Source organism: Anas acuta, chromosome 1, assembly GCF_963932015.1.
Source record: "Anas acuta chromosome 1, bAnaAcu1.1, whole genome shotgun sequence".
Taxonomy (NCBI): domain Eukaryota; kingdom Metazoa; phylum Chordata; class Aves; order Anseriformes; family Anatidae; genus Anas; species Anas acuta.
Window position 1 is genome coordinate 73856015 of NC_088979.1, and position 27806 is coordinate 73883820.

Genomic DNA, 27806 nt, shown 5'->3' on the forward strand with positions numbered 1-27806 from the left:
ATTTCAAGAAACAAATTCTGAATTAATGATCAGAGTTTTGAAAATAATGCATACTATTGAGTTGGACTGATTTGAAAACAGAGAGACTTCTGTTAGAAGGAGAGTTATATTCTTTTAGTCTCAAGAAAATTAATACTCCAAATTCTGTTTGTTCATTGAAGGACTAAAATGTGTTTAAAGTCTGCAATACACTTTCTCCCTGTGATATCACCCAACAATACTGAAAGATACTGTTTATTGCAATATAGTGATCATGTAGAAAGAAAAATTCTAGCTTAGCAAATAGCCTTCCTCATTTTGTCCATTCTGATATCCCTGACCTTTGGTCAGCAGGAATGTAATATACAACTAGACACTTTTGAGAATGTGGTCCTAGCATGGAGATGAACAGAATTATTGTCAGCAATGTGTTTTTGAGACAGGCAGAACAAGAATAGACAACAAGACTAGAGAAAGAAGGGTGCAGTGATGGTAATTGTTTGGTAACATGGTGACTTTCAGACAGGGACTAGTTATAACTTTCAGTCAGGGACTGCTCATAATCAAAGACAGATTGACAACATTGTTAAATATGAAATAAAGGATTACCTTTGACAAAGTAAAGAAAACAGTATTTTCCAGTGTGCAGTTTGTGGACACATAGCATTAAGAAATTGAACATTAAAATGGTTTTAATAATCTTTGATCTCATTGAAATATGAAAGAAATGCTTAGTTTTGTTATTTTTAATGAAATGCAGTGAATATTCTGTCCTTGTACCAGAGGTAAAGTTCCCTTTATGCTTTCACTGGGAAATGTCTGTTTAATTTGTTTTCCCTTCATATTTCAGAGGACAAGACCAAAGAAACCCAGCAGTTTTTGTAAACTGACTTGCCAACCTTGCCACTTTTAATTGTGAGGAGAAAAGCAAATTGCCTTTAGGTGTTACTTAAAAAAAAGGTATTGCAGAACTAAAGTTGTGACTTAAGTCACAGAATAGTTGAGACTAGAAGGCACCTCTCAGAGTTTCTAGTCTTACCTCCTGCAGAGGAGGGTCAGCTGGAGAAGGTTGCTCAGGGCTCTGTCCAGTCAAGGAGTCAAGGTTTGAAAATCTTCAGTGATGAAGCTTCCACAGCCTCTCTGGGCAACTTGCTCCAGTAAATACCAGAGCAGCCTCACCATAAAAATTCTTTTTCTTATGCTTTAAATGAAATTGCCTTTGTTTCAGTCTGTGCCCATTGCTTCTTGTCCTGTCGCCGGGCACCAATAAAAAGAACGTGGCTTCTTCATCTTTACTCAGGTAAATTCATGTAATATACATGGATGAGATCCCTCCTGAGCCTTCTTTTCTTCAGCCTGAGCAGACCCAGCTCTCTCAGCCCCTTCTTGCATGTTGCATATGGAAACCATCTAGCCATTTTCATGGCCCACCTTTAAACTCACTCCATGTCCATGTCTCTTTCATACTGGTGAGCCCTGCCCTGGACTGAGCACTCCAGGTGCATCTCACCAGAGTGGAGCAGAAGGGAAAGATCGATCTGCTGGCAATGTTCTTCCTAAGGCAGACACAGATGTTGGCATTCTTTGCCACAAGGGCATATTGCTGGCTCATGTTCAGGTAGTCATACACCAAAACCCCAAGGTCTTTCTCGGCAAAGATGCTTTCCAGACAGTCAGTCCCCAGCCTGTTGTGGTGCAAGAGGTTATTCCTCCACAGATGCAGACTTGATGTGTACCTTTCCTGAACTTCATGAGGTTCCTGTCAGCCTATTTCTCCAGCCTGTTATGGTCCCTCTGAATAGCTGCATGAGCCTCTCTGGGTGAATCAGTTTTGTATTGTCTGCAAGGAAGAAACAAAGACATACACTGTAAGCAATAACAATACAGTGAGGTTTTTAAGTGAGAAGACTCCACTGCTTTTAGTCAGCAGGTATCTTTCTGAGAAATGACCCTTAGATTTAAGAGAGCTACAAAGGAATTGCTGCCCAAGCAACACAAGTAATGCCAAAGTCATGAGGTTACGGACTATCAGATGGGTCCCCTTGGGCTAACACCAGAATGAAATCTGTCTTAAACATTAGCACTTAGGCCTTACATAGTGCTTTAAGTAATTAAGGAACCATATGGTTACATATCTGTAGCTGTAGGCACAGCCTGAGGTGTTTTAGAAGCTCTAAAAAATATTTGCCTTCCAGGATGCCAGACATAAGACATAGGATAAATGACAAGGAGGAAGAAAGAACACAAATACACTGGGGAATATGCCTTCCTGAGGAACATTTTGATTGAATAGAGTCTTTTCTATTAAGCTTTGCAAAATTTTGTGTTCATACTTACAGAGTGGGGAGCAATTTGAAATAGATCTTACCTGAATTAATAAAAATCTGATTGATAGGGTTACCTGGGGAATGGTAGAGCTTTTTATTTTTTAAATGAATTGTAGTGTGGTTTACAGTTGCCTCTTATGCTATGCTAGCAAGTACTGTAATAAATGATGGGGAAGAAAATAATCACTATATACGAAAAAATAATTATTGAGACATTTTTAACAAAATAAAAATAAATTAACAGACCTGTGCAATTAACTGAATATACATTTACAGTTTTAAAATACAATTAATCTTGTTTTATTTTCCACTCTCTCCATCTCTGTACCAGTCCTCAATTTAACATGTATATTAAGCATCATTTGCAAAAGAACAGAAGTGAAAATGATAAATTGACCGCATAATTAGTAATTTTTGTACATAAGGTTTTATTCATATTAATAGTCTATACAGTGAGGTGTGTTAAAGCTCTGTACATCTCTGGTGGATTTAATAAATATCAGACCTGTGAAGTCCATAAACCTCAGGCCCTGATGTAACAATATACCTAAAAAAAAAAAAAACGAAAGGGCAATATTTATGTTAGTTGTGCTCATGTATACATGCACTAGGAATTTGCTTCGTCTGCAAAACTGGGAGACATGCATGTCCTTTCTTCCTGTCTGCTAGACAATCTGAGTCACTTACCTTTTTGTATATGAGTTCTTTATGAATGTGAATATGAATCAAGCCACTTAACACTCTTGTCAGAGCTGGAGCAGTATACTCAGCAATAATTGGTTCTGCCCTAAATCAAAAGCTCTCTACAGCTCTCCACAATTTGTACTCACTAATTTGTCTTGATATCCAGCCAAATCAGTACCAATAACAAAATTTAAGAGGAGTTTGGAGAGTTAGGCTTGCACTGCAAGACTGAATGCCAAAACAGGAGACATTGAGAGCTTTATTAGTCTGGATTCTGACTGTGGAACAGTCACCATAAATTTGGATATCCCTTGAAATCAGAAACCAAAGCTAATATTGTGTTTAACAAATTGCTGTCAATATATAGTCTGTTTTTTCCTTTTCTTAGAAGACATGCATATGCAGAAGTGATGGATTAAAACAGTCCCCTCTTTCCAGTTTCCTTTTTCTGACAGTCAAGATCAGAACCTTCAGAGGAAGATTCAGGAGCTGTGGTGAATAAAGAAGATCCCTAAGAAAATCTCCTAATCTGTAGGATGACCTTGGTTTAAGACAAAAATTTTGGCAATTTACTTTCCACAAAGGCTTTTAGCATTATGCATTTAGCATAATTTTTCACCATATAAATATGAAGGTCCATTTGAGTTGTTCTAAATTCTCAGCCCAAATTCTTCAGAAAGTAAATTTATAGTATAGAAGACAGTACTTTCACTAGTTGCAGATTTCATTGAACATATCCTTGAAGTTTTATACTATTTCCTCTTTCTTAAAGGAGGAATAACTTATTTATGTCTTCCTTATCTTACCTTTGTTTTCTATATTTTTGTTGTCCCTCTTTCACCTTATTCACATTCACATTTCACCTTATGCACATTCATAAAGTAATTGTCTGGTCAGTTTCTCATCAGTCTTATTCTTCATTTTCTTATATGAAATATTTCTATTTGGCAATAAAATTTCTTAAAATAGCTTGACCAGTTTTTGCCTTTCAGTGTTTGCCATGAATATCGCTTTCCAGTTATATACTGTTATCAACTTCATTCTATTTCCTATCCGTTGTCTTTTTACCTTATTGATTACAGATGTGCTTTAAACTTTAGTCTTTGCATACATCCTTTTTTTCTGAAGTATAAAAATTAAGTTTATGTTATGAATAGCTAAGAACATAGACTCTAGTCCAGTTATTTTTTCTCTAATGTCCGTTACACTGAACATTTTTATACAGAATTTGAACTTGGATCTTGTTTTCTCTTGGTGTGAAGTCCATTATCTTTTCTCCTGAATTTGATTCATGACAACCTTTCCTCTCCTAACCCATGATTAATATTCCAGAAACTTTTCCTGAAAGTGCTTCAAAGGTTTAAATGTAGATATAGCCTCTATAGCAAAAGTAATGGCTATTTTAGAAAGTTTCTTCCCAGCTGCTCTGTATCTTCTTGCCTGAACTCCAGAAGGACTCTTGGGTGCACACATGATAATATACTTTTTTCCTAGGTACTCAATAGTTTTAAATGATCAGTTTAGATCTGTTGGAAATATATTATTTTCTGTGAACCTGTTGGACAATAGGTCCTTTAGCAATATTATTTCTTTTGGAAGCTTCTATGATGATACATGGTACATGATGCCTGACAGAAACAATGTTTCTTAGACCTTAGTCCCTAACTTTTAAAAATTACTACTATTACAGATCTGTGAGAGCTAAACAAAGGCCAGAGGAATACATTCTCTAATATTTTATTGAAATGTGTACAATTTCATACGCTACAGTAGCCAGCTCATTCACCAATGTTTCTTGAAGTTACTAGTAAATCTTTTCCTTTCTGTAATTCACAGAGAAATAAAACTGACCCTTACTTTGGCCTCAGGAACTATGCTAATGCATATTTAGCAATATTAGTTTCACTTTTGACTTTAACGAATGCAGGCATTGACCTTTGCTTCCAATGTACTGCATTTTTATATTTTTGAAGTGATCCATATTTTTTAAATAATGCAGCCATCTTGTAATTTTGACTGAAACAGAAAACATCCCGAGAAAGAAGTTCATTTATTTAGAATAAAGATTGAAATGATAGTATGTCCACATGGGCTGTGTGTATTAGTTTCAGCTGCATGAGAATACTTCAGGTTGAAAATTAACCAAAGTATACAGAAATAATTGAAAAACAATATAATAATGAGTGGGCTTGCCATTAAAAACAAATTACTGTTTGGTAGTTTTGTAAGGTAAGCAATAATAACCAGCTTTGATTGTCAATATTTACAGGCAATTAATTTCCTTGTATTTTTCATTCATTCAAGAGAATAAATAGGTTTAGAAGGTTTTGTTTTTATAAGAAAATAAGAAGGAAGGAAAGGGTAGTATGCTTATAATCTTATAATGCTTATAATGAAAATAAAAGTGATCTAAAGAAGATATTTTAAATTGTTTTCATTGTTTATAATTTAAAATACTAGTAGTGTTATACCACAGAATTTTCCTTTATATATCATCTTTTGTACAAGCTCTATTCCCAGAGTTAGATAGCAGTCAATTTAAACCACAGAAGGGAAAAAAAAAATATAGCTAAGATTTTAAATGAGGTTAAAATGGAAATCTGAGATCGTGTTTTGGATGACTGTGGAGAGTTATCACAGAATCACAGAATCACAGAATTTCTAGGTTGGAAGAGACCTCAAGATCATCGAGTCCAACCTCTGACCTAACACTAACAGTCCCCACTAAACCATATCCCTAAGCTCTACATCTAAACGTCTTTTGAAGACTTCCAGGGACGGTGACTCCACCACCTCCCTGGGCAGCCTGTTCCAGTGTCTAACACCCCTTTCAGTAAAGAAGTTCTTCCTAACATCTAACCTAAAACTCCCTTGGCGCAACTTTAGCCCATTCCCCCTCATCCTGTCACCAGGCACGTGGGAGAACAGGCCAACCCCCACCTCTTACAGCCTCCTTTAAGGTATCTGTAGAGAGCGATAAGGTCGCCCCTGAGCCTCCTCTTCTCCAGGCTGAACAAGCCCAGCTCCCTCAGCCGCTCCTCGTAGGACTTGTTCTCCAGGCCCCTCACCAGCTTCGTCGCCCTTCTCTGGACCCGCTCAAGCACCTCGATGTCCTTCTTGTAGCGAGGGGCCCAAAACTGAACACAGTACTCGAGGTGCGGCCTCACCAGAGCCGAGTACAGGGGGACGATCACCTCCCTAGCCCTGCTGGTCACACTGTTTATGTCTGTACTTAGTCTACTCCTGCAGGTTCCATGAGAAGGTGAACACAGGCTGTTTTCAATGTAACACTGAAGGGTGCAACTATTCAGAAAGCACAGATAGCTAAGCATGGGGAGCTTTATGCTGTTTTAAAAACAATTTTAAAAGAACTTAAGGGATCAAAAATAAAACACAACTACTCTGCTTAGAGTTTGCCAGGCACACAGACTACTAAATTACTGCTTTTTCTCTGTTTCAGTGTTGTTGACACCAATCAAAATACAAAACTAATGAGTCAGATTTTGAAATATCAAGAGGTTTTTTATTACATAATGACCTTCTGTGGATATTTTTTTTCTAATATTTTATCTGTTTGGATGTTTGCTTCATGTTTCAAGCATTAGTGTGAAACCTTGATTTAAGAAAAAAAATGCAGCTATCTTGAACAATGTTTAACAGTGAGAGTTTTAATGACAATGCATGTCAAATTGTTCATACTCATTTCATGGGATTAATCAGCTCTAGTAATGTCACTAAATACAGTTCTAATAAAAATGCAAACCATGTGGACATAGCATAATAGAAGACAGTCTTCCTCTGTGATCTGTCATTTCTGCCCTAGTTCCCTGCTATTCCTCTATCTTCCTGCTATTCCTCTAACTTCCTGCTGTCTCCTCCAGAAATACCAAAAAATTATGCTCCAGTTAGTCTTTTGAAAGGAAAACAACAGTCACTTCTTCATAGAAATAAACAAGGAGATGGCCCTGCTGTAGAGTCCATTTTGCTTTTTGTATCTCACAGCAGGATAGTAGTGGTCCCTTTGTGCTTGGGTAATGTGGAAGTTTTCTGTCACTGTTCTGTAATGATTCAGGAAAATTGTACTATGAACTTAGGAACTCTGAAAGTGATTCAATATCTAGGGTTTAAAAGTTGCAGCGTGTGTGGAAAAGGGATTCAACACTTACTCTGAAATTGTTTCAGATTACACAAGACAGAGATCAAAGCAACAGTAACGAGAATTTATTTAAACAATCTAATCTACACAGTGCTGTTTCTAGTTTCAGACCAGATGTAAGGAAATAAGAGGAATTCACCACTGAAAGTGACCTATAGTGGTAGATCAGCTCCCAGAGTTTTCTACCTGTCCATATTGTCTGGCCAACAAGCTGTTGCAATGTTTACACAGAACAAGGATCCTACTCATAAACTACACCATCTTCCTGGGATGATTTTTCAGTGAAAAGGATATTGATCTTTTTAGTAAATTAATCTTTTTAATATAATTTTATATCCTTATGCTTTTCCTGGACTGATATTCAGACTTAATTATTCAAGCTCAGCATCATTTTCTGTGATTCATAACTCATTTGGAATATTAACCTTGACACTTTCCTACTGGGTATAATCCACACCTAAATTTTTAAGTGCTAATGACTGTTGTACATAGATAGGCAGAGATATCTTTTATACAGAAGATGTACACAGTCTCTTGACAGCTGTCTGGTTTTTAAACTAACACTATTAACACACAGTTGGTATAATGTTGGGTGACCACTTCGTGCTGCTAGGTGGTAGAGATTTTAAACATCACCAAGTAACACCCGTATAAACATAAATCTATATTATCTTTAGATTTTTATTTTGTAAATCAGATATTTGCAATAATTTAAACCAAAATAATCATTGCATCTCATTTATAACTTTTAGAATTGGTGTCCATCTGCTTTATGGTGAAAATGGAATTGCATTTGATGCAATAACAGGAGTCAATATTTAAGGCTACTCTGAAAGATGGATAGTCATGTTGAGGTCTGAACTTGTGCTGTTTCCCAAAAACAGCTTAAGCAAAGATTGTTGTTTGAAGTAATGTATATTAGAAAGTTTAAATTTTCTAATGTCAGACTAGATAGTTAATTATGTGTTCCTACCTATTCAATATTACAAATTCCAATAAAACCCATGGAAAAAAAGTGTGCAGTAATGTGAAACTTTTCAGCCACGAGACTATATATAGATAAGTAAAGAGCTATGCAAAAGGTAGCTTTCTCACTTGAAGTAGCCACCTATCCTATTTATGGACAGTGAAAAACTTGTAGGGAAAAAAAGGTAGATTTTGAATCCCCCAAAGCAGAAATAGAAAAGTTCATGGAGAAGCCAAAATAGCATGTATGGAAAGACCTGGGCTTGATACTAAAGGTATTAAAATCCATGTGGTGCATAGAAAGTCTAAGAGGCTGAGGAGACAACTATTCAAGTACTTCACTGTGTTCTTTCATTTATATATTTATTTATTTTTACTTGAAATGTGAGACACAGGAAATACAGGCTCATAATATTTGAACTATAAATTGCTACTGGATTCTGTGAGTGGAATGCGTATTCCAGTGCTTTCAGATATTTCTATTATTGTATAAAACAGCCTCAATTTAGATAAAAGTGCTGTGCCCAGACCATGCTTAACCACATTCCAAACCCATCCATTCTCTAGAAATATTTTTTTTCAAAGTTTAATTCATTTTAAAGATGAACAGGTTTCACAGAATACCCAACCCTAGAAGTGTTTAAGACCAGTTTGGATGGGGCTTTAAGCAACCTGGTTTAGTGGGATGTGTACCTGCTCATGGCAACGGGATTGGAACTAGGTGGGCTTTAATGTCCCTTCCAACTCAAACCATGCTATGACTCTGTAATTCTACTTGTGATAACTTTTCATAGAGTTGTGACAATTAAATAACAGCATAGATATCGTCACAGAATAAACACGTTGCCCTTCTCCAAAGATGTCTGGATGACTCAGTCGGTGGTGTTGGATAGTGTAGAAGCAAAGGAAAGGTCTGCAAAGTAATGTTACGATTAGTCGATAATGCAGTTGATGTTTAGTCGGTTTAGAGGTAGAAAAGGTTCTCACAGCATCCTGAGAACTACCGTAATTATAACAAATTTCTAACTAGTGCATTTAATTAGAGAATTCAGTAACATAGTTAAATTAGTACTTTCTTCTATGTAAAGTTTCTAAGCACCATTTTTAATGAAATATAATTTTTCTGGGTTTATCCCTCAGAGCTCTAGTCATACCTCAATTTATTTTTGGTTCTTATTTTTAGTTGCATCTGCATGTATCTGTGACACATGATCTAGACCAAATTGTCTACAAGAATTCCTGCAAGATGCCTTTTTATCTTTTACAACTAATGTTTAATTTTGTTTTTAAATTAAACATATTTATAAACTCTGTCTAATGTATATTAGTAAGTTTACTATAATAAAGATAATAGTTGTAGGTAGAAAATATAGGTCAGTAAATCTAGCACATTTTAAAAATGTACTTTTAATCAAAAGCTTCTAGCTAGATAGCATGTTTATTAATTGAAAATTGTATCTTGCAGTTTTTTTCTGTGCCTTTTTGTGTGTGTGTGCGTTTTCGTTGTTGTTTGTTTTGTTTTGTTTTTACTAAGAAGAAATCATTCTCTTATCAAACAACACGTTCAGGTGGAAAATCAACAAACTGGGAAGGAGGTATTCGTGTGCCTGGGCTTCTCCGTTGGCCTGGAGTGATACCAGCTGGTACCTATATGGACGAGCCAACAAGTAACATGGATATATTTCCTACCATTGTCAAACTTGCTGGGGCACAGTTACCCTATGACAGGTATGCTCTGAACTTACCTCTGTTCTATAGAAAATCTCATGTGCATTTTGTACATTCTGGTGATAACTGTTAGGACAGAAGTAAGAATAAAAAGAAAAACTAGATTTTAAGTACCTTTTTTTTTTTTTTTGTAATTACATTTCATGTTGGCATTCTGATATGCTTTACAAAAAGCATTGTAACATTGTATGTAAACATTGTATGTAAAAGCAGTTTGGCCAGCAGAACAGCTTTTTTGTGCTATTTTATCCCAGTTCATTTAGTGGGCTTGTTTTGTTCATCTTAAATGAAAACTTGAAGTCCCTTCTCCTTACTGTTCCTGTTCATCAGTCCTTACTCTATACTTTCTCACATCACTTAGCCTTACCAAAAATGTTGAAGTTAAAGGGAATTGTGTAACTAGAAGACAGAAAAAACAACAACAAAAAATCATAAAGCTGGGCACCAGAGAGGGGGTCAGCCATTGGCAATGTGAACAGCAATTAAGACATACATTTACACTGTCATTCTTCGGCAGTTCTTTATCAGTTCTTTACTGTAAATAAACGCAAAAATAAAAATAAAAATAAAAATAAAAATTAAAAAATGCTTGAAACCTGCCATTTCATAACCAGCTAGGTATTAACTGAGGCTGAACTCAGTATCAAGCACACATTACTAACCCTTACTTTCTCTGTTAACAGTTTCTGTTTTTTATTTTTTCTGATATCATTTGTAAAGATCAGCTCTGCGGCTAGTTCAGAGCATGGTCATGCAAACAGTTACGTCATCTGATGTGATAATCCTGCATGGAAGGGAACAAGCATCCGGCAACTACAGAGTGAGAGAATACCACCAAAAGCAACATACCATCAAGTCACAGCCTAGAATTATTTACTAAAAGCAAAATGAATTTACCAGAAAAGGCTCCGTTTTGTATGAATGAAGATGGTAGAAAAAAGACCTGCAAGTGTAAATTATTTTTTATGAGTTAAACCTTGGCCTGCTTAGTGTAACAAAACAAATCAAAAAGCTACCCTTTTCTTACAATTTATTGTTCTCTACTAAATGAGTGAAAATAATCTATTACAGAGGTTAGCAGCCTGATGGAAAAAACAAAAACAAAAACAAAAAAAACACCAAGCTTATAAAATTAATAAGTTTTACTGACATTTGCACATCCCAATGTTTTATCTCGTTCAAGAGATACACAATCTCATCAGCAAGATGCCTCCACCTAAACTCTGTTGCCATCCCAGTCCAATATGTGGAGAAACCCACTGCTACACTTACTCTTTGTACACATCTGCCACGCACAAACAGCTTTTGAGTACAAAGAATCCAGAATCCATATGGAGAAGACCAGTGGTGAGCAGAGACACTCTGCTAATGATGATTCATGGAGATTCTGCAGGAAATGGCGGGGCAGGACATGTGGTGTAAGGCATGAGAAACTAGTCTTGCACTGAGACATCCCCTACAAGCAGTAACTCTGTTGAATCTAAGCAGTTCAAACTATTCTTACTGAGGGCAGATCTTATGCACTTCATTTTCATATTCCTTGAGTGAAGACTAAGCACTGATGTTTTATTTTCATCTCTTTGCTAGAAATCTCAATATATTTGTGTAACTTCCACTTTCAAGTTTCTCCTCACTGATTCTTCTTCTGTGTAGACTATATGCCATAATTATTGTTGCATGGTAGGTCTGAGTAAGATGCTGTAGACTAGTTTGAATCATACACAGAATACATACCTACATATATAGAATTGTCTAGGTTGGCAAAGACCTTCAAGATCATCTAGTCCAGCTATCAGCCTGGACTTTCTAGTCCCATCTCTACACCACATCCCTCAGTGCCACGCATCTCCTAAATACCCACAGGGATGAGGACTGCGCAAGGCAGCCCATTCCAGTGCTTGACAGTGGGACCATCCTATTCCTTCAGTGTATTTTTCCTGAAAAACATTAGAAATTACTCCAGCTAGGATTCAGACACTGGTAGGGAGCAAGTTAAAGGGGGATGGAGGAGGTGCTCCTTGTAAAAGAAGAAAGATAGGTCATCAGAAAGAAAAGGCTTAGGTATAGCCCTAAAACAAGTAGATAAGGCTATATGAGAGTACTGTTGACATATTACTGGAGACAACCTTTTCCCCATCACAAGTCTGTAGAACAGAATGTATGCAATAGACATACAGACATCCTACACTCAGCTTGATGATGACCAAGCTTGCAGGGGCAAAAATCAGGAAAGAAAACATGACAGAATGAAAGTGAGAAAGATCCTCATTCAACAGACCCCACAACCAGGGATGCATCCAGAAAACAGAGTTGGACAACACCGCTTTACAAATAACAGTCTTGTTTCCTAATACTATCTCGTAGTAATTACGCTAATGTGAAACAGGTTTTACATGGTAATGAAAATTGATAAATAGACACTTAGGGGTTTAAAAGTTTCAAAAACGTTTTTACAAGATGTTGCTCAAAATACTTAAAAAAAAAAAAAACAATTACCTGATGATCTGTATACCAGCAGAAATTAGCATCCTATAAAACTTTTTGTAAAACTTGTAATTCACACCATGTCAAAAATGCAGATTGTGATTTGTCCCCTATCAACTGATTCCAGCTATTTGATGGCTTCGTATATGGAAACATTTAAATGACTTGCTTATTATATAACACCATTTCAATGTAAATTGACTTACTCCTTCAAAACATCATCAAAATTGTCCAGCAGCAGATAGAGAATTTATATATATATATGTATGCATGTGTGTGTAGTTGATAAACACATATTTAAACATAGTTCGTTTTCAACTTTAAAATTACTAGTTCTGTGTTAAATTCTAGCATGCATAATTTATTAGACAGAGTTCTTCCCATTACTTCTGGGGATGCAAACACAGCACAGCGGAGATTTTTCTGATCTTAGAGTTACTTCAGCCAGACTGCTTCCAAGCAGCTTGAGCAGGTATATGCATTTATACCTGGAGGACTGGGTTCTAGCAATTTACTCACATATGTCTGATTACATTCTCAGCAAGAAAAGAGAAAAGTGGGATGAGGAAGCAACCACTCCTAATGGCAAAATATAAAATTAATGTTTCCTTAAATAATATAGAAACCAAAGGGGAAGAGCACCTGAACAGTTTTTTTCCAAATTGATCAGCTGGAAGTGACCATTCAGATCATAAGATTCAGATTTATTGTTTTAAGAAGTGGAAATGCAGAGTTATATTTTTTAGAAAGGGAAGTTTTGGTTATTCTGACTTAGAAATGCTTTCTTACTCAGAATTATTGATGGACATGATCTGATGCCCTTACTTCAAGGAAAAGTTACCCGATCCAAGCATGAATTTCTCTTCCATTACTGTAATGCATATTTAAATGCAGTACGCTGGCATCCAGGAAACAGTAAGTAAACTTGTGTGTTCAAACTTTAACTATTTTATATAATTTTTATTGCAGCTTGAAAAGAATCAGAAAACAAACAAACAAACAAACAAACAAACAAAAACTAACTTGTACTATAGTAACAAATAAGTTGTTTAAAACATCTCTCCATTTTCCTTCTGTTTCACTTTTTCCAGAACACACCTATTCACGGAGCCATTTTACTGTTTGACATTAATTTGTTGCTATGCATTAATGTTACATATCAAGACAACAGAGATATCTATAGTATCTGAGCTATTTTTTAAAAAATTACCTGAAAGACAGTCTGTTTTACGGAATGAAGTAGTCAATGTTAACTGTTATACCTTCCTAAAAATGTACGGGTAACAGCATGGTTTGTTGAGTAACAGCGCATGTATGACACCAACCTGTCTATTTTTATTATTGAGATAGCAATGTACAGAACTATCATTCTGATAGTATATACTATCATATCAGAGATATCAGATAGTATATACTATCATTAGAATAGACTAGTCAAAGTCAAAATTATACCAGAGATTATTCAGTAATATAGGAGACCTTTTCAGACTTTTTTTTAACTGAATAAATTCAATTGGTAGTCTAAAGAAGAAAGTATTGCCCACTGATCTGTTCATTTTTAACCAACAGCCTACTGCTTCTGGTAGTAACTTCCACATTAATCAAATATTTCCCTTTCCATAAAAATCTCTGGGATGAATGAAGTTGAACATGTCAGCTGACATTCAAAGCATTGACATATGTTACAGTTTAAAAATGATGATTTGAAACAAGCTTTTGATGTAGCATTTCTGGCTTTAAATACTTCGGGAAAGGACTTAATACTTAATTTGCAAAGGTCTTTTTGGTCATCTGCAGGCTCACTCTCTGCTTTAGCCTTTTAACTAGGAGAAATTAAAATATTACTTATAACAGTCAGTTACCAGATCATTTTGTTTCTGAGATTGGGTGAAATTATTCTGCTTCGTTAGGAGATAAGCTGCAGGCAGGCAAAGAAGATATTCTTCTCACTAAAACACCATTGCAAAATGAAGTACCCCTATCCTGAGCAAAGGGTTGACTTGGTTATTTACTGAAGGGAAATTTAATGGGAAAAGAAGGGGAGCAATGATGAGGGACTTGTCTATTATATTTACTGTGTGGCGACAATGTACATTGTGATTTTCCCTTTATTCTTCTTCTAGAGCAAGAAAAAAAACTAAAGCCCATTCAGACTCTGGCAATAACATTTTCATAACACTGGGCTGATTTCTGTATGGAAGTGTATTTGAAATGCCACCTTGTGAGCCTGCTGTATAGTGTGAGAGTAGGCAACAGCTAAATATTCATCTCCGCTCTTTTTTGTATGAGTCCCCTGGGAGTACTCAGTGTCTGCTTCAGTCTTGTTGAATCAGATCTTCAGAAATACCTTTTCCACGTAGACAATACAATCATATTTGTAAATATATTTGTTGCAGTCAGCTAAAGTTTTGCCCCTGTTTATCTCTTTCCTGTGTTTTATTGTTGTATAGAGATAAATACACTTGCATTACAGCTCTATGCACCTGATACCATCAGCATTGCTGTAAGTACTCATGTGGAAAAATGAGTATGGTTGGTTTTTCTTCTGATATCTTAGCAGCTCTGTATGAAGCAACTGATAAGTTCAAAGCGTATTATATTACTAGTTAGTGTATTATTGTCCTCTAGCCTCCCCCCACAGCTCTTTACAGCTAATCACAGAGTCCATTCACAGGAACTATTTCTGCTACTATGAAATGATATTATATTTTAGTATATGAAAACAAACAGAAAGTAGAAATACAATACACTTTTTTTGTTTTGTTTTGTTTCCTTGGAGAAGCCATTTTTTCAATAATTTAATTCAAACCATTGCAGAGCTTTTGCCAAGCAGCAAAGAACTAAATTAGAAGTATCCTATGGCAACAGTTCATTCCCTATACTTAGGAACACATCCAAAAAAAGTAGATGAGGTCACCTTCGTTAAAGACAGGCTGAAGAAGTGAACAATTTTCACTTAAATTCAGAATGCTAGTATGATTACTTGCAAGGATATAAGGCTTCAAGGTTTAGGTAGATCTGATTACCATTCCTAAATAACATGTATCCCATGCCTCACATACTTTATGGCCTCGATAAGTACCACATTCATCCCTAAGCATGTGTATTTTCCAGTATCCAGAAATGTCTGTAGAATATCTCATCTTATAGTTGCCAATGACTGCAGTCAAACCAATAGCACTCAATTCACAGAGGACCACCAGAAACAGATTCTTGGTATTAAGGATACTCTTGAAGACAATTCCTTATATAAGAAAGAAACAGAAAATTTGTGAGAACATGATCAGGAATCATTGTGCAGTGCATTGTACATTCTGTGCAGTGTAAATTGTCTTTTAAGCCAGGTAAGATTTGTGGAGTTTTTGATCTGTATTCCCCAGATAGTTAACTATATTGATTCTGCTACTTTGGAATTGTGTAAAAACATTCCTCATATAGAATATGCCTGTATATATGGCCCAAATGCTGACCAGCTCTGCCTCTCAATAGGTCTGAAGTCTATGAAAAGGCTTAGTAGAAAACACTGTGATCATGTGTAATTAATAACCCCAACTATATTTTGTGTCTTCTGCACTGATGTGGTGATGGGCCCTTGTTAGAAGTACCCAACTATCTGATCACAGAATCATAGAAGGGCCTGGGTTGAAAAGGACCTTAAAGATCATCTAGTTTCAAGCCCCCTGTTCCGGGCAGGGTTGCTAACCAGTAGAGCAGGCTGCCCAGAGCCACATCCATCCTGGCCTTGAATGCTTGGGACATCCACAGCCTCTCTGGGCAACCTTTTCCAGTGCCTCACCACCCTCTGAGTGAAAAACTTTCTGCTAAATTCTAACCTAAATCTCCCCTGTCTTAGTTTAAAACCATTCCCCCTTGTCCTATCACTACCAACACGAGTAAACAGGCATTCCCCCTCCTGTTTATATGTTCCCTTCAAGTACTGGAAGGCTGTAATGAGGTCTCCCTGGAGCCTTCTCTTCTCCAAGCTAAACAAGCCCGGTTCCCTCAACCTTTCTTCATAGGAGAGGTGCTCGGGCCCTGTGATCATCATCTGACTACATTATAGACTGCTGTTCCCTTCTTCATCAAATGTGTAATTTCTATCAGTTTTAAAGATGTATTTTTTGAAGCACAAAACAGCAACATAGGAAAGAAAGGTTACAACTGCTAAGGAAAATATTATTTATTCATTAACTAAAGCACAATCCATTCTAAATAAATGGGAAAAGTGCATATATTGCATATATGCACCTATTAAGACATACATTCTTATATTTCTTGCTATATTTCTTTTCTAGGAAGTCTTAGTATATATGACAGACTCAGCTTGTATATTTCACTTTTTTTCCTTAGATACTCAAAGTGTAGATTTAGCTGTGACCCTAAGGAAAAATTGTCTTCACTAGGAAGTGAGAGGAGAGCAAATGTTCTGCATAGTCAACTGGTTCCTTGTTGCCTCCATCACTCTACAGTTCCTTTAATCTTTGACATTGTTAGATTTCCATTATGTACTTCACTAGAAGAATTTAAAATAGGTTTTGGTTTAATTTTTGACTCTTAGGCTATACATTATGAAACAGACAAATTTGGTGTAGGTGAAATTTATAGTATTGCACACATTTCCCTTGCTAACATACTTCCAAAGTCTGACTAAGCAGGTGTGCTTCTCACATCACTCAGGGAAGGTCAGAAACTTCAAAGTGAGCAGATAACCATTAATGAATATTTTACATCTGTATGTTTAGAAGCTAAGCATTCCTCATAACCAAATCAATGCTCATCTTCATTAAAACATGTTAGTTGAGTCAGTTACAGCATTCATTCCCCTTCATCAGTCCTTTGAAGAAGCATTAGATTATGTGTGCTACATAATGCTCTTCTCAACCAATACCTCAAAATTTAAGCCTGATCCTTTCTAGAGATGTCAGAAAAAGAAAAAAAAAAACTCCCTTTCTTCTGCTCTCCTTCTCTCTCAGCCACAGAAAACAGACTAACAGCATTTTCTTCTTCATCTCTCTTTGATTCACTTGCATTTTGCCTGATACTGAAAAATAATGTACATTCTTCCTGACATTCGGAATTAAAAAAGGAATGAAATATCAGGCAATTTTCGTTGCTCATGATTCATATTTCTCTCATAGACACGTGCATGCTGACACTTACTGTCAGTGCCTTGGAAACAAATAAGACATATAGTCCTAGTTCTTGGAGGATGACTTCCTGTTATTTCGTATCCTTTGAAACCAATTTAATTGATCAGTTATGTATACAGAGTGGAAGACATGTTCAAACAGTGTCAGCAAAGTACTGTGATTTTCCATTATCAATGCATATTCTCCATGGTTTCCTGGAGTAGCATACAAGTACTAATATACAAAAGCAGCATCTGTGAAAATATAAAATAAAATAAAATCAGCTCTTCTTTCTGCCTACTCTGATGATTAAATAGGTTTAAACATTTACATTTAAAACAAACCAGGTGTAGGTTCCGCCTTGACTGTAAGTTGAGCCACCCAGAGTTTTATGTAGCACTCTGTTAGTTGTGCATGTCAGATTATGCTTTGGCCTAATTTAACTCTGATCACGTGTTCTTCTGTTTGTGCAAGAAGACTAGTACTTGTGTACTTGCTAAAGTTATAATTTAGCATAACTGCACACTAAAAAAAAAAAGTAAAAAAATATCAAGAGCTCTGTCTCCAGAACATTAGTGGCATATGAATCAGTACTATTAAAAATGCATTGCTATGACAACTTAATTATAAGGAGAGAATTCATCAGATAGAGAGTGAATCTACAGTTGAATGGAACTATTGCATCTTTCATACTCCTCTGATTGTTGGCAAAATTTTCATTTGATAAGGAGGAAATACATTGTTACCTTTCGTAATAAACGCTAAAAAACCTAATGCACTAGTTTGTATTAGAAAGAAATAATAAAATTCACAGTATTTTGGTAATGCTAATAAAAATGCAATAATATTTCTGATAAATGCTACAGTGGCGGTACTAGCAGCACTTTACGTTTTGTATTTCAAAATGGATTTCATTATTCAGTAGAAACTTTTTATTCTAAGAAAAGGGGAAAAATGTAATATGTTTTTGTTTTTATGAAAATGTTTAGTGATTTGTGTAAGGTTAATTAAAACAACTTCTGTACTAGAAAGTGATTTAAAAATTGCCATTTAGGAATTATTTGCTTCCATATTCTAAATCTGTCATTCAGTAAACAAAAGAAAAGGAAACTTATTATGGCAAGTTCATTTGAAACATGTAGACTATTGAATCAAACTAGTGCAAACATAATATATTTTAAAGACAGTAGAATTTCACTGAGAAACTTCAGTTTACATGAAGAAAAAGAAAATTGTATTAACTAGTGAGGCAACAATGGCCAATATTATCCGCATTAAAAATGTCTGTCTATACAAAATAAATTATGAAATAAATATGGTTAGAGTCTTCTACAAAGGACAAAATAACCCATTCACAAATGTCAACATGAGGTGTACCAGTAATCATCAGGAAGGTCTTAAAGCTGTCAGAGGATAAGTACTCAGCATTTTTTGATAATCTGATAAGATAAAACTAAATGGTGGTATCCATTATTATCTGTTATTTCAGCCAAAGATTTTTACTGAAATAGAATGTTTAATATGGGATACTAGCAAGTAAAGGTTTGGCTCTGAATTTTGAAGCTTGTATTACCTTCTTGAAAGTGCAGTAACCTCAGTTCAGAGGTGGATCTTCACCGCTGTTCAGTTTGAGGAAAACAATTAATTTTAAAAGCCATTGGTCAAGTGGTGAAAATGTGTCAGAACATTACCTTTGAAAGAAAAGTTCCTAAATGGCACATCTCAAACTAGCTTGTGAGCATAGCTTTCTGGACTTCAGAATAGAAATTTTCCACTTTGCCTTACTTAAAAAGCAAGATACATTTCAATTTGTGTTCATTCTGAGTTTCTTTTATTTTGGAATCTACTACAATTACTGAAAATAGCTCAATCAAATTCACCATTCAGGGATTCTTTTTATGTTATTATAAAATTCATAGCTATTGTGATTTCTAGTTGTTGCAATGTCCTCCAGCATCCAATTTTCCACTGTATTTCATGACAGATATCTTTTTCTTCAGTTAGGTGTGAGGAAATATTCCTAGTCATGTGTTTAATCACTTGCATAGAAAAGTTACAGGTTAAAAAAAAGTTACTTATAGCAGTTACAGGTTTATATATCTATATATATGTGCATATATATATATTGCAGTTTTCAGACTGGATATGTATTGCTCAGAAAGACTATTTTAAAACAAGTTCTGGTTGCAATGGGTATTGCCTATCTTGTGATGAGATGGCATTGAAATAAGACTGATTTCTGAATAAATGAGAGTAAGAGGAATACTTAACACTTTTCCCTTCCTTTTGAAAGGAGTATGATATTCATACCTTAATGGGTCGTAGGGGTTATGGATAAACAGTTAAAAACTGTAAAATTAATTCATGTGCATAAAGAAACAATATTATTAAAACAACATTGCCTTGAGAGAGTGCATGGGAGAACAGAGTCTAGACACTGAAAAATGGGAAACCAGCTATGAAGCTCTATAGCTGCAGTCTGAAATTCTTTCTACAATCAAGTTCTCAGTACTAGGGTATGTGAGACTGGTAGTTGTCTGCAGCAAGTGGAAATGAATTTGGAAAAATTACAATCAATATACTTCTGTTTAAAATGCTGTCAGATTCTTGTTCAGCCCTCTTAGAACATTTAAGAAACATAACCATTAAGACATCCACCATGTAAATTAGCAATTCTGTTTTCTCTAAAATAGAAAGCATTTGAGATATCTCTAAATATTCGGTGCTTTAGAGATATTATTTAATAGTTGTTCTACTTTTCCTAATATGAACAAGAAATTTCAATTCATACATTCTCTGAAACTTCATAAGTGGGTTTTTGTACTGTGTTTATGTGGCAAGGGTTTGATAGCAGGTGAGCTGCAGGGGTGGCCTCTGTGAGCAGAGCCCAGCAGCTGCCCCATATCGGACCAGAGCCAGCTCCAGCCAGCTCCAAAAGGGACCTGCTGCTGGCCAGAGATGAGCTAGGGAGCAACGCTGCGTGGGCCTCTGGGAGAGCAGAGTTAAGAACCAAGGAAGCAGACAAACAGACAAACAAAAACTGCTGCACAACAGAAGCTGGGAGAGAGAAGTGAGAACACGTGAGATAAACAGTCTTGCAGACCCTCAGGTCAGTGCAGCAGGAGGGCAGGAGGTGCTGCAGGCAGGCAGCAGCAGTTCCCCTGCGGGCTATGCAGGGAGAGGCCCCTGGTGGCGCAGGCTGTCCCCCTGCAGCCCATGGGTCCCCCATGGAGCAGATCTCCATGCTGCAGCTCCCCCATGGGTGGAGGAGTCCCCAGTGGAGCAGGTGGATGTGGCCTGGAGGAGGCTGCGGCCCATGGAGAGCCCCCGCAGGAGCAGAGGGTCTGGGGGGAGCTGCCACCCACCTGTGGGGGACCCATTCTGGAGCAGTTTGCTCCTGGGAGAGTTTGCTTCGTACCCTGTGGTACAGAGCTGTGTGGGAGCAATTCTTGAAGAGCTGCTGCCTGTGGGCAGCCCCCGCAGGCTCAGTTGGGGAAGGAAGGCATCCCGTGAGAGGGACCCCATGTGGAGCAGGGGCATGGAGTGACCGTGAAGGAGTGGCGGAGATGCAGTGTTAGGGACTGACTGCAGCAGCCCCCATTCCCGGTTCCCCTTTGCTGCTCGGGAGGAGGACCTAGAAGAGGGCAGATGGGGGAAGGTGTTTTGGGTTTGCTTTTTTTTGTTTGCTTCTCACTGCTCTAATCTGCTCTGAATAGGCAATAAATTATATGAATCTCACTACACTGAGTCTGTTTTGCCCATGATGGTAACTGGTTAGGGATCTCCCTGTCCTTATTTCAACCCTGAAGCCCTTTCCACTGTATTTTTCTGCCCTTTTTCCTTTGAGGAGGGAGAGTGAGAGAATGGTTGTGGTGAAGTTCAGCTGCACAGCAGGGTAAAACTACCACAGTTTCCCATCCTTTTTCTCATTACTTTCAAAGTAATAGGAGGGAGATCTGTTCATTTTTTTTTTATTATTTTATTTTTTTTTGTCATGTGGTGAATGAATGCTGCACAATAGCTTCTGTCCTGTGTAGTTGTCACACCCCGTAGACCCATTTGCAGAACCTGTACCCTTGCTTAGGGCTTTTCCTATTCTTTTACTTGCTTCTGTGAGGAAGCATTTATGGTTTACTTGCCTTCTTTGTGGAGAACAAGAGATTTACACGATGCCATTTAACATCCTTGCTGATCAACGATTCACATTGACCCTGAGAATGCCTGCAGTTATAGTTACATGCTTTCATTGCTTAACAATTTAAAGGAAGATAAATTTAATAGAAGATTGATCTGGAAAGTGACCATCTCCTTTTGCACAACACTGTCAGAATGAGATATAATAATACCATGTGACTATAACTGTTGTCAAGGAAACATTTTGTTGTCTTACAATGAAATATCTTTCTTTAATCAAATCATATCACACCAACCTCCTACCTTTTCTCATAGAAGAGCAGACAGGGAAGGATGAGAAAGAAATGATAAACATTTGAAGGTGTAAGATTTTTCTATTGTCACAGAGATTTTTGCTTTCTAATTAGAAAAAATAGACGTATTTAGTCATAGTAAAATTGATGCAGGAACACTTTTGTCTAAGAGAGCTATTCCCCCAGTGAAAGACTATGGTAAATGTCCTTTGACATTGACATTATACACGGGGACTTTCTCTCAGTGATCGTATCATAGCACTTTTTCTTCATATAAAAATAGCAACCATAGCATACTTGTCTATTGAATCCAAGATATTCTGACCTAAATTAGTAATGTTCTTAGTGAACAGAGAAAGGTTGACAGGTTTCAGTGATCGTATAACGGCAAAGACATTTAAAATAGCTAATTCAGTATTATTTAAACTTCAGCATGAATGGCTTGCTGTCAGATATTGTGTCATGCACTTATGACAGTAAAAAGGAAAAAAAAGAAAAAAAGAATATTACAGATTTTTTTTTCTGTATGCTCCACAGCTAACCCTTAAATAGAAAAAGGATCTGTTAGAACAGTTTTCTGATAATTTTTGATCTATTTAGAAAATTAGCAGGAGTAAAAACAAATATAAATAATAACAACTACATAGGAGTAGCTAAAAATGTGCTGCAACTTTCAAAAATGAATTTCAGAGTACCAAGTAACATAAAAAGTGGGTCTTCAACAATTTCTGGAGCATTACACTTCCAAAAATATCTTCTGTTCAGTATTGGATTTGAGCCTGCAGCATTCTGCATGTTACATTCAGAACATAGCGCTGATTCATCCTAATTTAAAAATCAGATTCAAATGGCATATATTGTCTTAGGCAATGTTCTTCAAGGGAAGTAGTTAATGCATGCACAACCCACATAGAGTATTCTGTGTGCCACAGACTATGCCATCCTATTACACCTAGAAAACTAAGCAAAGTATTTGTTTATTAGAGAAATTCTCAGTAAACCATACAAGACCATGAAACACAGAAAAAAATATCATAGATGAAAACACTGGATTCTCAGAGTGTATGTACATGTGGACAATATTATGCTGGAGGCCAGTGTGCATCTGTGGACAACGTGCTTGTTTTCTGTGTTCATTGTAGGTGCTTTCTGAATGTAAGTCCTCAACAGTACTTTGGAAAAACAACACAACAAGGAATCTCCAATAACCAGTGTAAATGCCCTAAGCTTGAAAAAAGATCATGTCCCAGTACAAACAGTGACCATCCTGTTGATGAAATCAACAACTTTATATTTGGTCTCAAATTACTAGAGGACAGATAATGCATTACATTTTTATAGTATATTTTGTAAAGGCATCTGAAATTCCCTAAAGTAAAAGGAAGAGAAAAACTAGGAAATAGCTTTTCATTTGTTTCTTATGGTTGGTAGAGGAAATTTGTAGAAGGATTTGTGTAAAAGCTGTTTGAAACAGAAAGAAAATTCTTTCCACTCATAATTTTTGGCCGAGTTGCTTCAATGAGTAGAAATGCAAACTCTATGTAAACTCTAAACTCTATACTCTTGTATAGAACAAGTTTCTACCAAGAGCTTGTGACATTTTTCAAAATATATTCATTATTCAAAATTTAACCCAATGATTTATTGAAAATAATTCCTCCACTTCAGTTCAGTCATAAACTATTCAGCAGAATAGTAAATGTAATGCATTTATTTCTATTGACTCTGGTCTCGTAGATGTGGGACTGTAATGCAAACATGTGACGCTCACTCACTTGTCTTCAATATTTGCATTTTAAAGAAAATAGGTTTCTAGCATTCTAGGAGGATGGAAGTTAAATGGAAGAAATCATGTTACAGTCACAAATTTAAAATCCAAGACCATAAAAAAGAACATACAGATCATGTATACATACTTTAGTACTTAGAAGTAGGACTTCTGCAATGAGTCAAAAAGGCTGTCTTTTTGTATTACGAAATGTTAGTCTTCCCTAAGATAATTTTGCCATTACCAAACGTGTACTAATTTTTCATTTACTACCTGTCATCTGTCTGTGATATATTAATTTTTAAATAGTATGATATCACAGAAGCAAGCTTCTGAGTTTCACTTGATCAGCAACAGGACAGTACAGTCTTCAAGATTAACTTAATTGAATTATCTGGGCCCTCTTTAGTGCCACAGCAACGCTGTGAGAGGTCATCACAGAGGTCATATGGTGTAGAGGCCATCCAATACATTTCACATGCATACATTTCGCTGTACATCAAGCTCTGATACATCCATATTGTCTTGTGGAGAAAGAAGCTCAGAACTAAAAGTATTATTGTTACCTTAGCATTCATACACTTGATAGCAAGCCTGGTTTGCCAGTAAAGATTTGTAGTTTGTACCCAACAGTATCTTGACATATTGTGCTGCTTCTGATTCCTAACCAAATGTTATTCTGTAATTTAGTCCTTCCTGACAGAATTGTCATTTGGGAACGTTTGGACTGATTTTATTATTTTTTTTTCCGAACAAAGTCCCCCACCAAAAATTGCAAACTCGACATAATTAATATCTTCCTTAAGCTGTCACTGTTGATTAATCATTTGGTGAAGCTGCTCAAACAATGCCATAATACTTATACACAATGTAAATACACAAAAGGAATAATAAAGTATAAATAAGTAATAAGGGAATCAAGAACAAATGGTCTCACAAAAATTAGTTTGTACAAGAATATGAGATGCTAGAAATATGGAAAATGCTAGAAATGCTAGATAAGAAATTGTGAGTAAAGAAATCTAGTTGAGTTCAGAATTACTTATTTCTCCAAAAATGTATCTCAGCGCAGTTTGGAGTTTCTTTTGAATACATTTTTCCCCAGTTCTAGCATGCTGTGAAAAACATGAAAATTTGGACTGATTCGTTCCTCATGGCCACAGTGTCTTATAATTGCAAAGCCTTTAGTCCAGCTTGTGTCTAGGGTTTGTTGCTGTTGTTCTTTTTTTCCTGCAGATGGTCATGGAAGCACTTTCATGTCCTTTGTTTAGCTCTCAAATTATTCCAACATTCAGCCTAGCTGATGGCGATTCATTACAACTACATTACAGTTACTTTTTTGTCATATAGGTAGTTATGTTTTATTAAGGGAAAATGCAATTCCTGCCTACAGTATGTAGACTGTGGATATTAAGGGATTTATATATAATTGAATTTGTTGTAGCTTTTTCTTCCCTGCTTTATGCAGCATACCTAACTCAGAAGGTAAAATAATACTTTTAGCATGATAGCTCCTCCCATTTTGTTTTATCTGAAGACTGCAGTCAATGCAATACAGGAAATCAGGTTTTTATTGTTTTATTTCTCAATGCCTAATTCCCAAACTTAATTTTGATTCAAAACTATTACATACAAGTTTAAATTTATTAGTTGTACCTATAAAAAACAATACTGCCAGTTCTGTAATACGTAGTGATAAATCGCTTGTAGTATTTATAGTTGACAATAATTTTTGGATTCTGAAAAAAATGCACTTGCTACTAAAGCCAATTTTCAGCTGTAGCCAGAGGCTCTAAGAGCATATATCTTTATGATTCAGAAGCAACTGTAGCCCATGAGCATTTGGATCAGTATTGGAAAAACTAAAGTTAAACAACTCTTTTTTTTTAAGAAAAAAAAAAAGAAAAAGAAAGTTTAATTGATAAGATCTATTTGTATGTATGCTGTGGAGGAGCTTATGCATAAGCATGAAGGTAAACACATTTCTTCCCAGAAAGAGTAGTCAGGCATTGGAACAGGTTGCCCAGGGAAGTAGTGGAGTCACCGTCCCTGGGGTGTTCAAGGAAAGGTTGGACATGGTGCTTAGGAACATGGGTAGTAGGGTGATGGTTGCACCAGATGACCTTTTGGTCTTTTCCAACCTTAATGATTCTGTGATTCTATAATTCTACGATATGCTTCACAGAAGTGAATTTTTGAAGTGCTCTCTAGGAAAAGAATTTTGCCACAAAAGCTTATAATTTGCTAAAAAAAAAAAAAATCATCTAAAAGAATTCAGCCTAACAGATCTGGTCAGCATAAGGCCTGAACTAGAATCAAGCAAATGAGGGATAGAAGACAATGGGCCTGTTTTGTCATGCTGAAGTGTAGGGTTTGAATAGCTTTTCTTACTCTTTCTTCCTTTTGTCTTAATCAAATAAAAGTAGAAAGCACACAGAATTCTGTTTAGAGTCCTATTTGCAGTTGTCATTTTAATCTTTGAAAGAAAATTTGGAGAATACAGAATATTTTAGGCTTTGTTCTCTATTTTTTTCTCTCTAGTTTGGAAAACAAGGTTAGCAATCAGATGCATTTTTTATTCTTTATTTGTAGAAAATGGATTATGATAGTCGATTCATGGATTATAATAAAATGAAAAACATTAGGAAAATGGATTACAATACTTGAAATACTTGGATTATGATATTCAGGTATACCAAAATTACAATATTTACAGGTTTTATACAAATTAAATTGTTCTAATGAATGTCATGCTTTGACAATTTGCAGCTTCAAAAAATCTTGCAAAGTGCATTATTAGGTTTATCTTAGCACAACTGTAAGTCCTGAATACAAATGTCCCCATCTATTTTCACAGTCAACGGAAATGAAATCTATTAGTGTATAAAACAGAAACTGAGAATTTCAACAAAAATAGTACAAAAATACAGCTTGTTTATTCATCTGCTTCTGTTCATTCAGCTCTGCCCTAGCAGGTCTGCTAGGTCATTTAGAAGTTCTGGTGGTCTCAAGAATATCAAATAGCTCCAAATACCAGGACTGTGTAGCATCAACAAAAACTTAACCTAGAACACCATGCAGGTGTTCACGAGGTCTCTGAAATGATCAAGAAAAGGTGCTGCTAAATGCTTTAACTAGATTTTTGAACTTGATACTAAATAGATTTTACACTGCCTGTAGCTCCTGAGCATTATCAAAGGTCCCCTTTTTCCCCCTTCTCATATGCCAAAATGCTTCAGGTCTCCATGTAGGAAGTGTTTTAATTTGTACTGGTGCTTTTAAATAGAGTCATGACATACAGATTTTTGGGAAAAAAAAAAAAAAACGTAAATAGAACTAAATTCTGAGAAGTATCTTTGAATGTTTAACAACTAGCAGGTTGAAATAAAAAAAAAAAAAAAAGGAAATTGTACTACTCATATTTCACAAAATATTTTTAGTGGTGGTCCTTCAAAGTATTTAATCCAACTGTAATTTGATAACTGAGAAGTGTTCACATTTTGAAGACAGAAATAAACAAAAGCAACATACTGCTGGGTGAGAAAATTAGTTATTTGAATGCTGAGTAATCAATGGTGATTACTTTTCAAAGTTAGGATACGGCAAATGATTAGAACTAAAAAAAGGCAGTACCTACATGCGCAACTGCCTGAGTATTCTCTACCAAGTAGTTCTTCAGATTGTAAGACATGATTAATCTGTGTGCAAGTTAGTACTACTTTCATAGAGAAGAGTTATGGCCATGTCAAGAAAGAGGCAGCAAGCAGCAGGCAGGCAACATTGGCTGAGCCAGTTGATGCAGTCACTGTGTACACATACAAGGAAAAGTGCTTGCAAAAATTGTACTTTGTCTTTCCTCATCAGTTTCAATAATTTTTATCCATTCATGGATTAAGTGACCTCAGATGTATCCTCACCCCCATTTGTTGTTAGATTCTGCATTTCAGTTGTTATGTATTCTGAAAAGGTGTATGAGAACACACTGTGTCTCAGGCAGGGAGAGAATCACATTTAGGAAGGCTTAAAGTATCCATGTTCTTTGGTCATCCAAGGACCTCCATGGCTGTGAAATGTTCTATATAGATGCATTTTACTCCTCTTCTGGTGAATTTTGTTCTGTTCTTGCAGAGATGGCCATGGAAGCAGACAGCCTTTTTT

The 27806-nt window shown here is 36.1% G+C and overlaps 1 protein-coding gene across 9 annotated transcripts in view; it reads left to right on the forward strand.

The window, feature by feature from the left end:
* The window catches only part of STS (steroid sulfatase), a 117406-nt gene that overhangs the window by 67068 nt on the left and 22532 nt on the right, over positions 1-27806 (forward strand). For all 9 annotated transcript variants that reach the window (XM_068682292.1, XM_068682283.1, XM_068682311.1 and 6 more), the window contains 2 exons: positions 9681-9840; positions 13118-13239. In XM_068682292.1, the coding sequence (XP_068538393.1) occupies positions 9681-9840; positions 13118-13239 (282 nt within the window). The remainder of the gene's footprint in view (positions 1-9680; positions 9841-13117; positions 13240-27806) is intronic.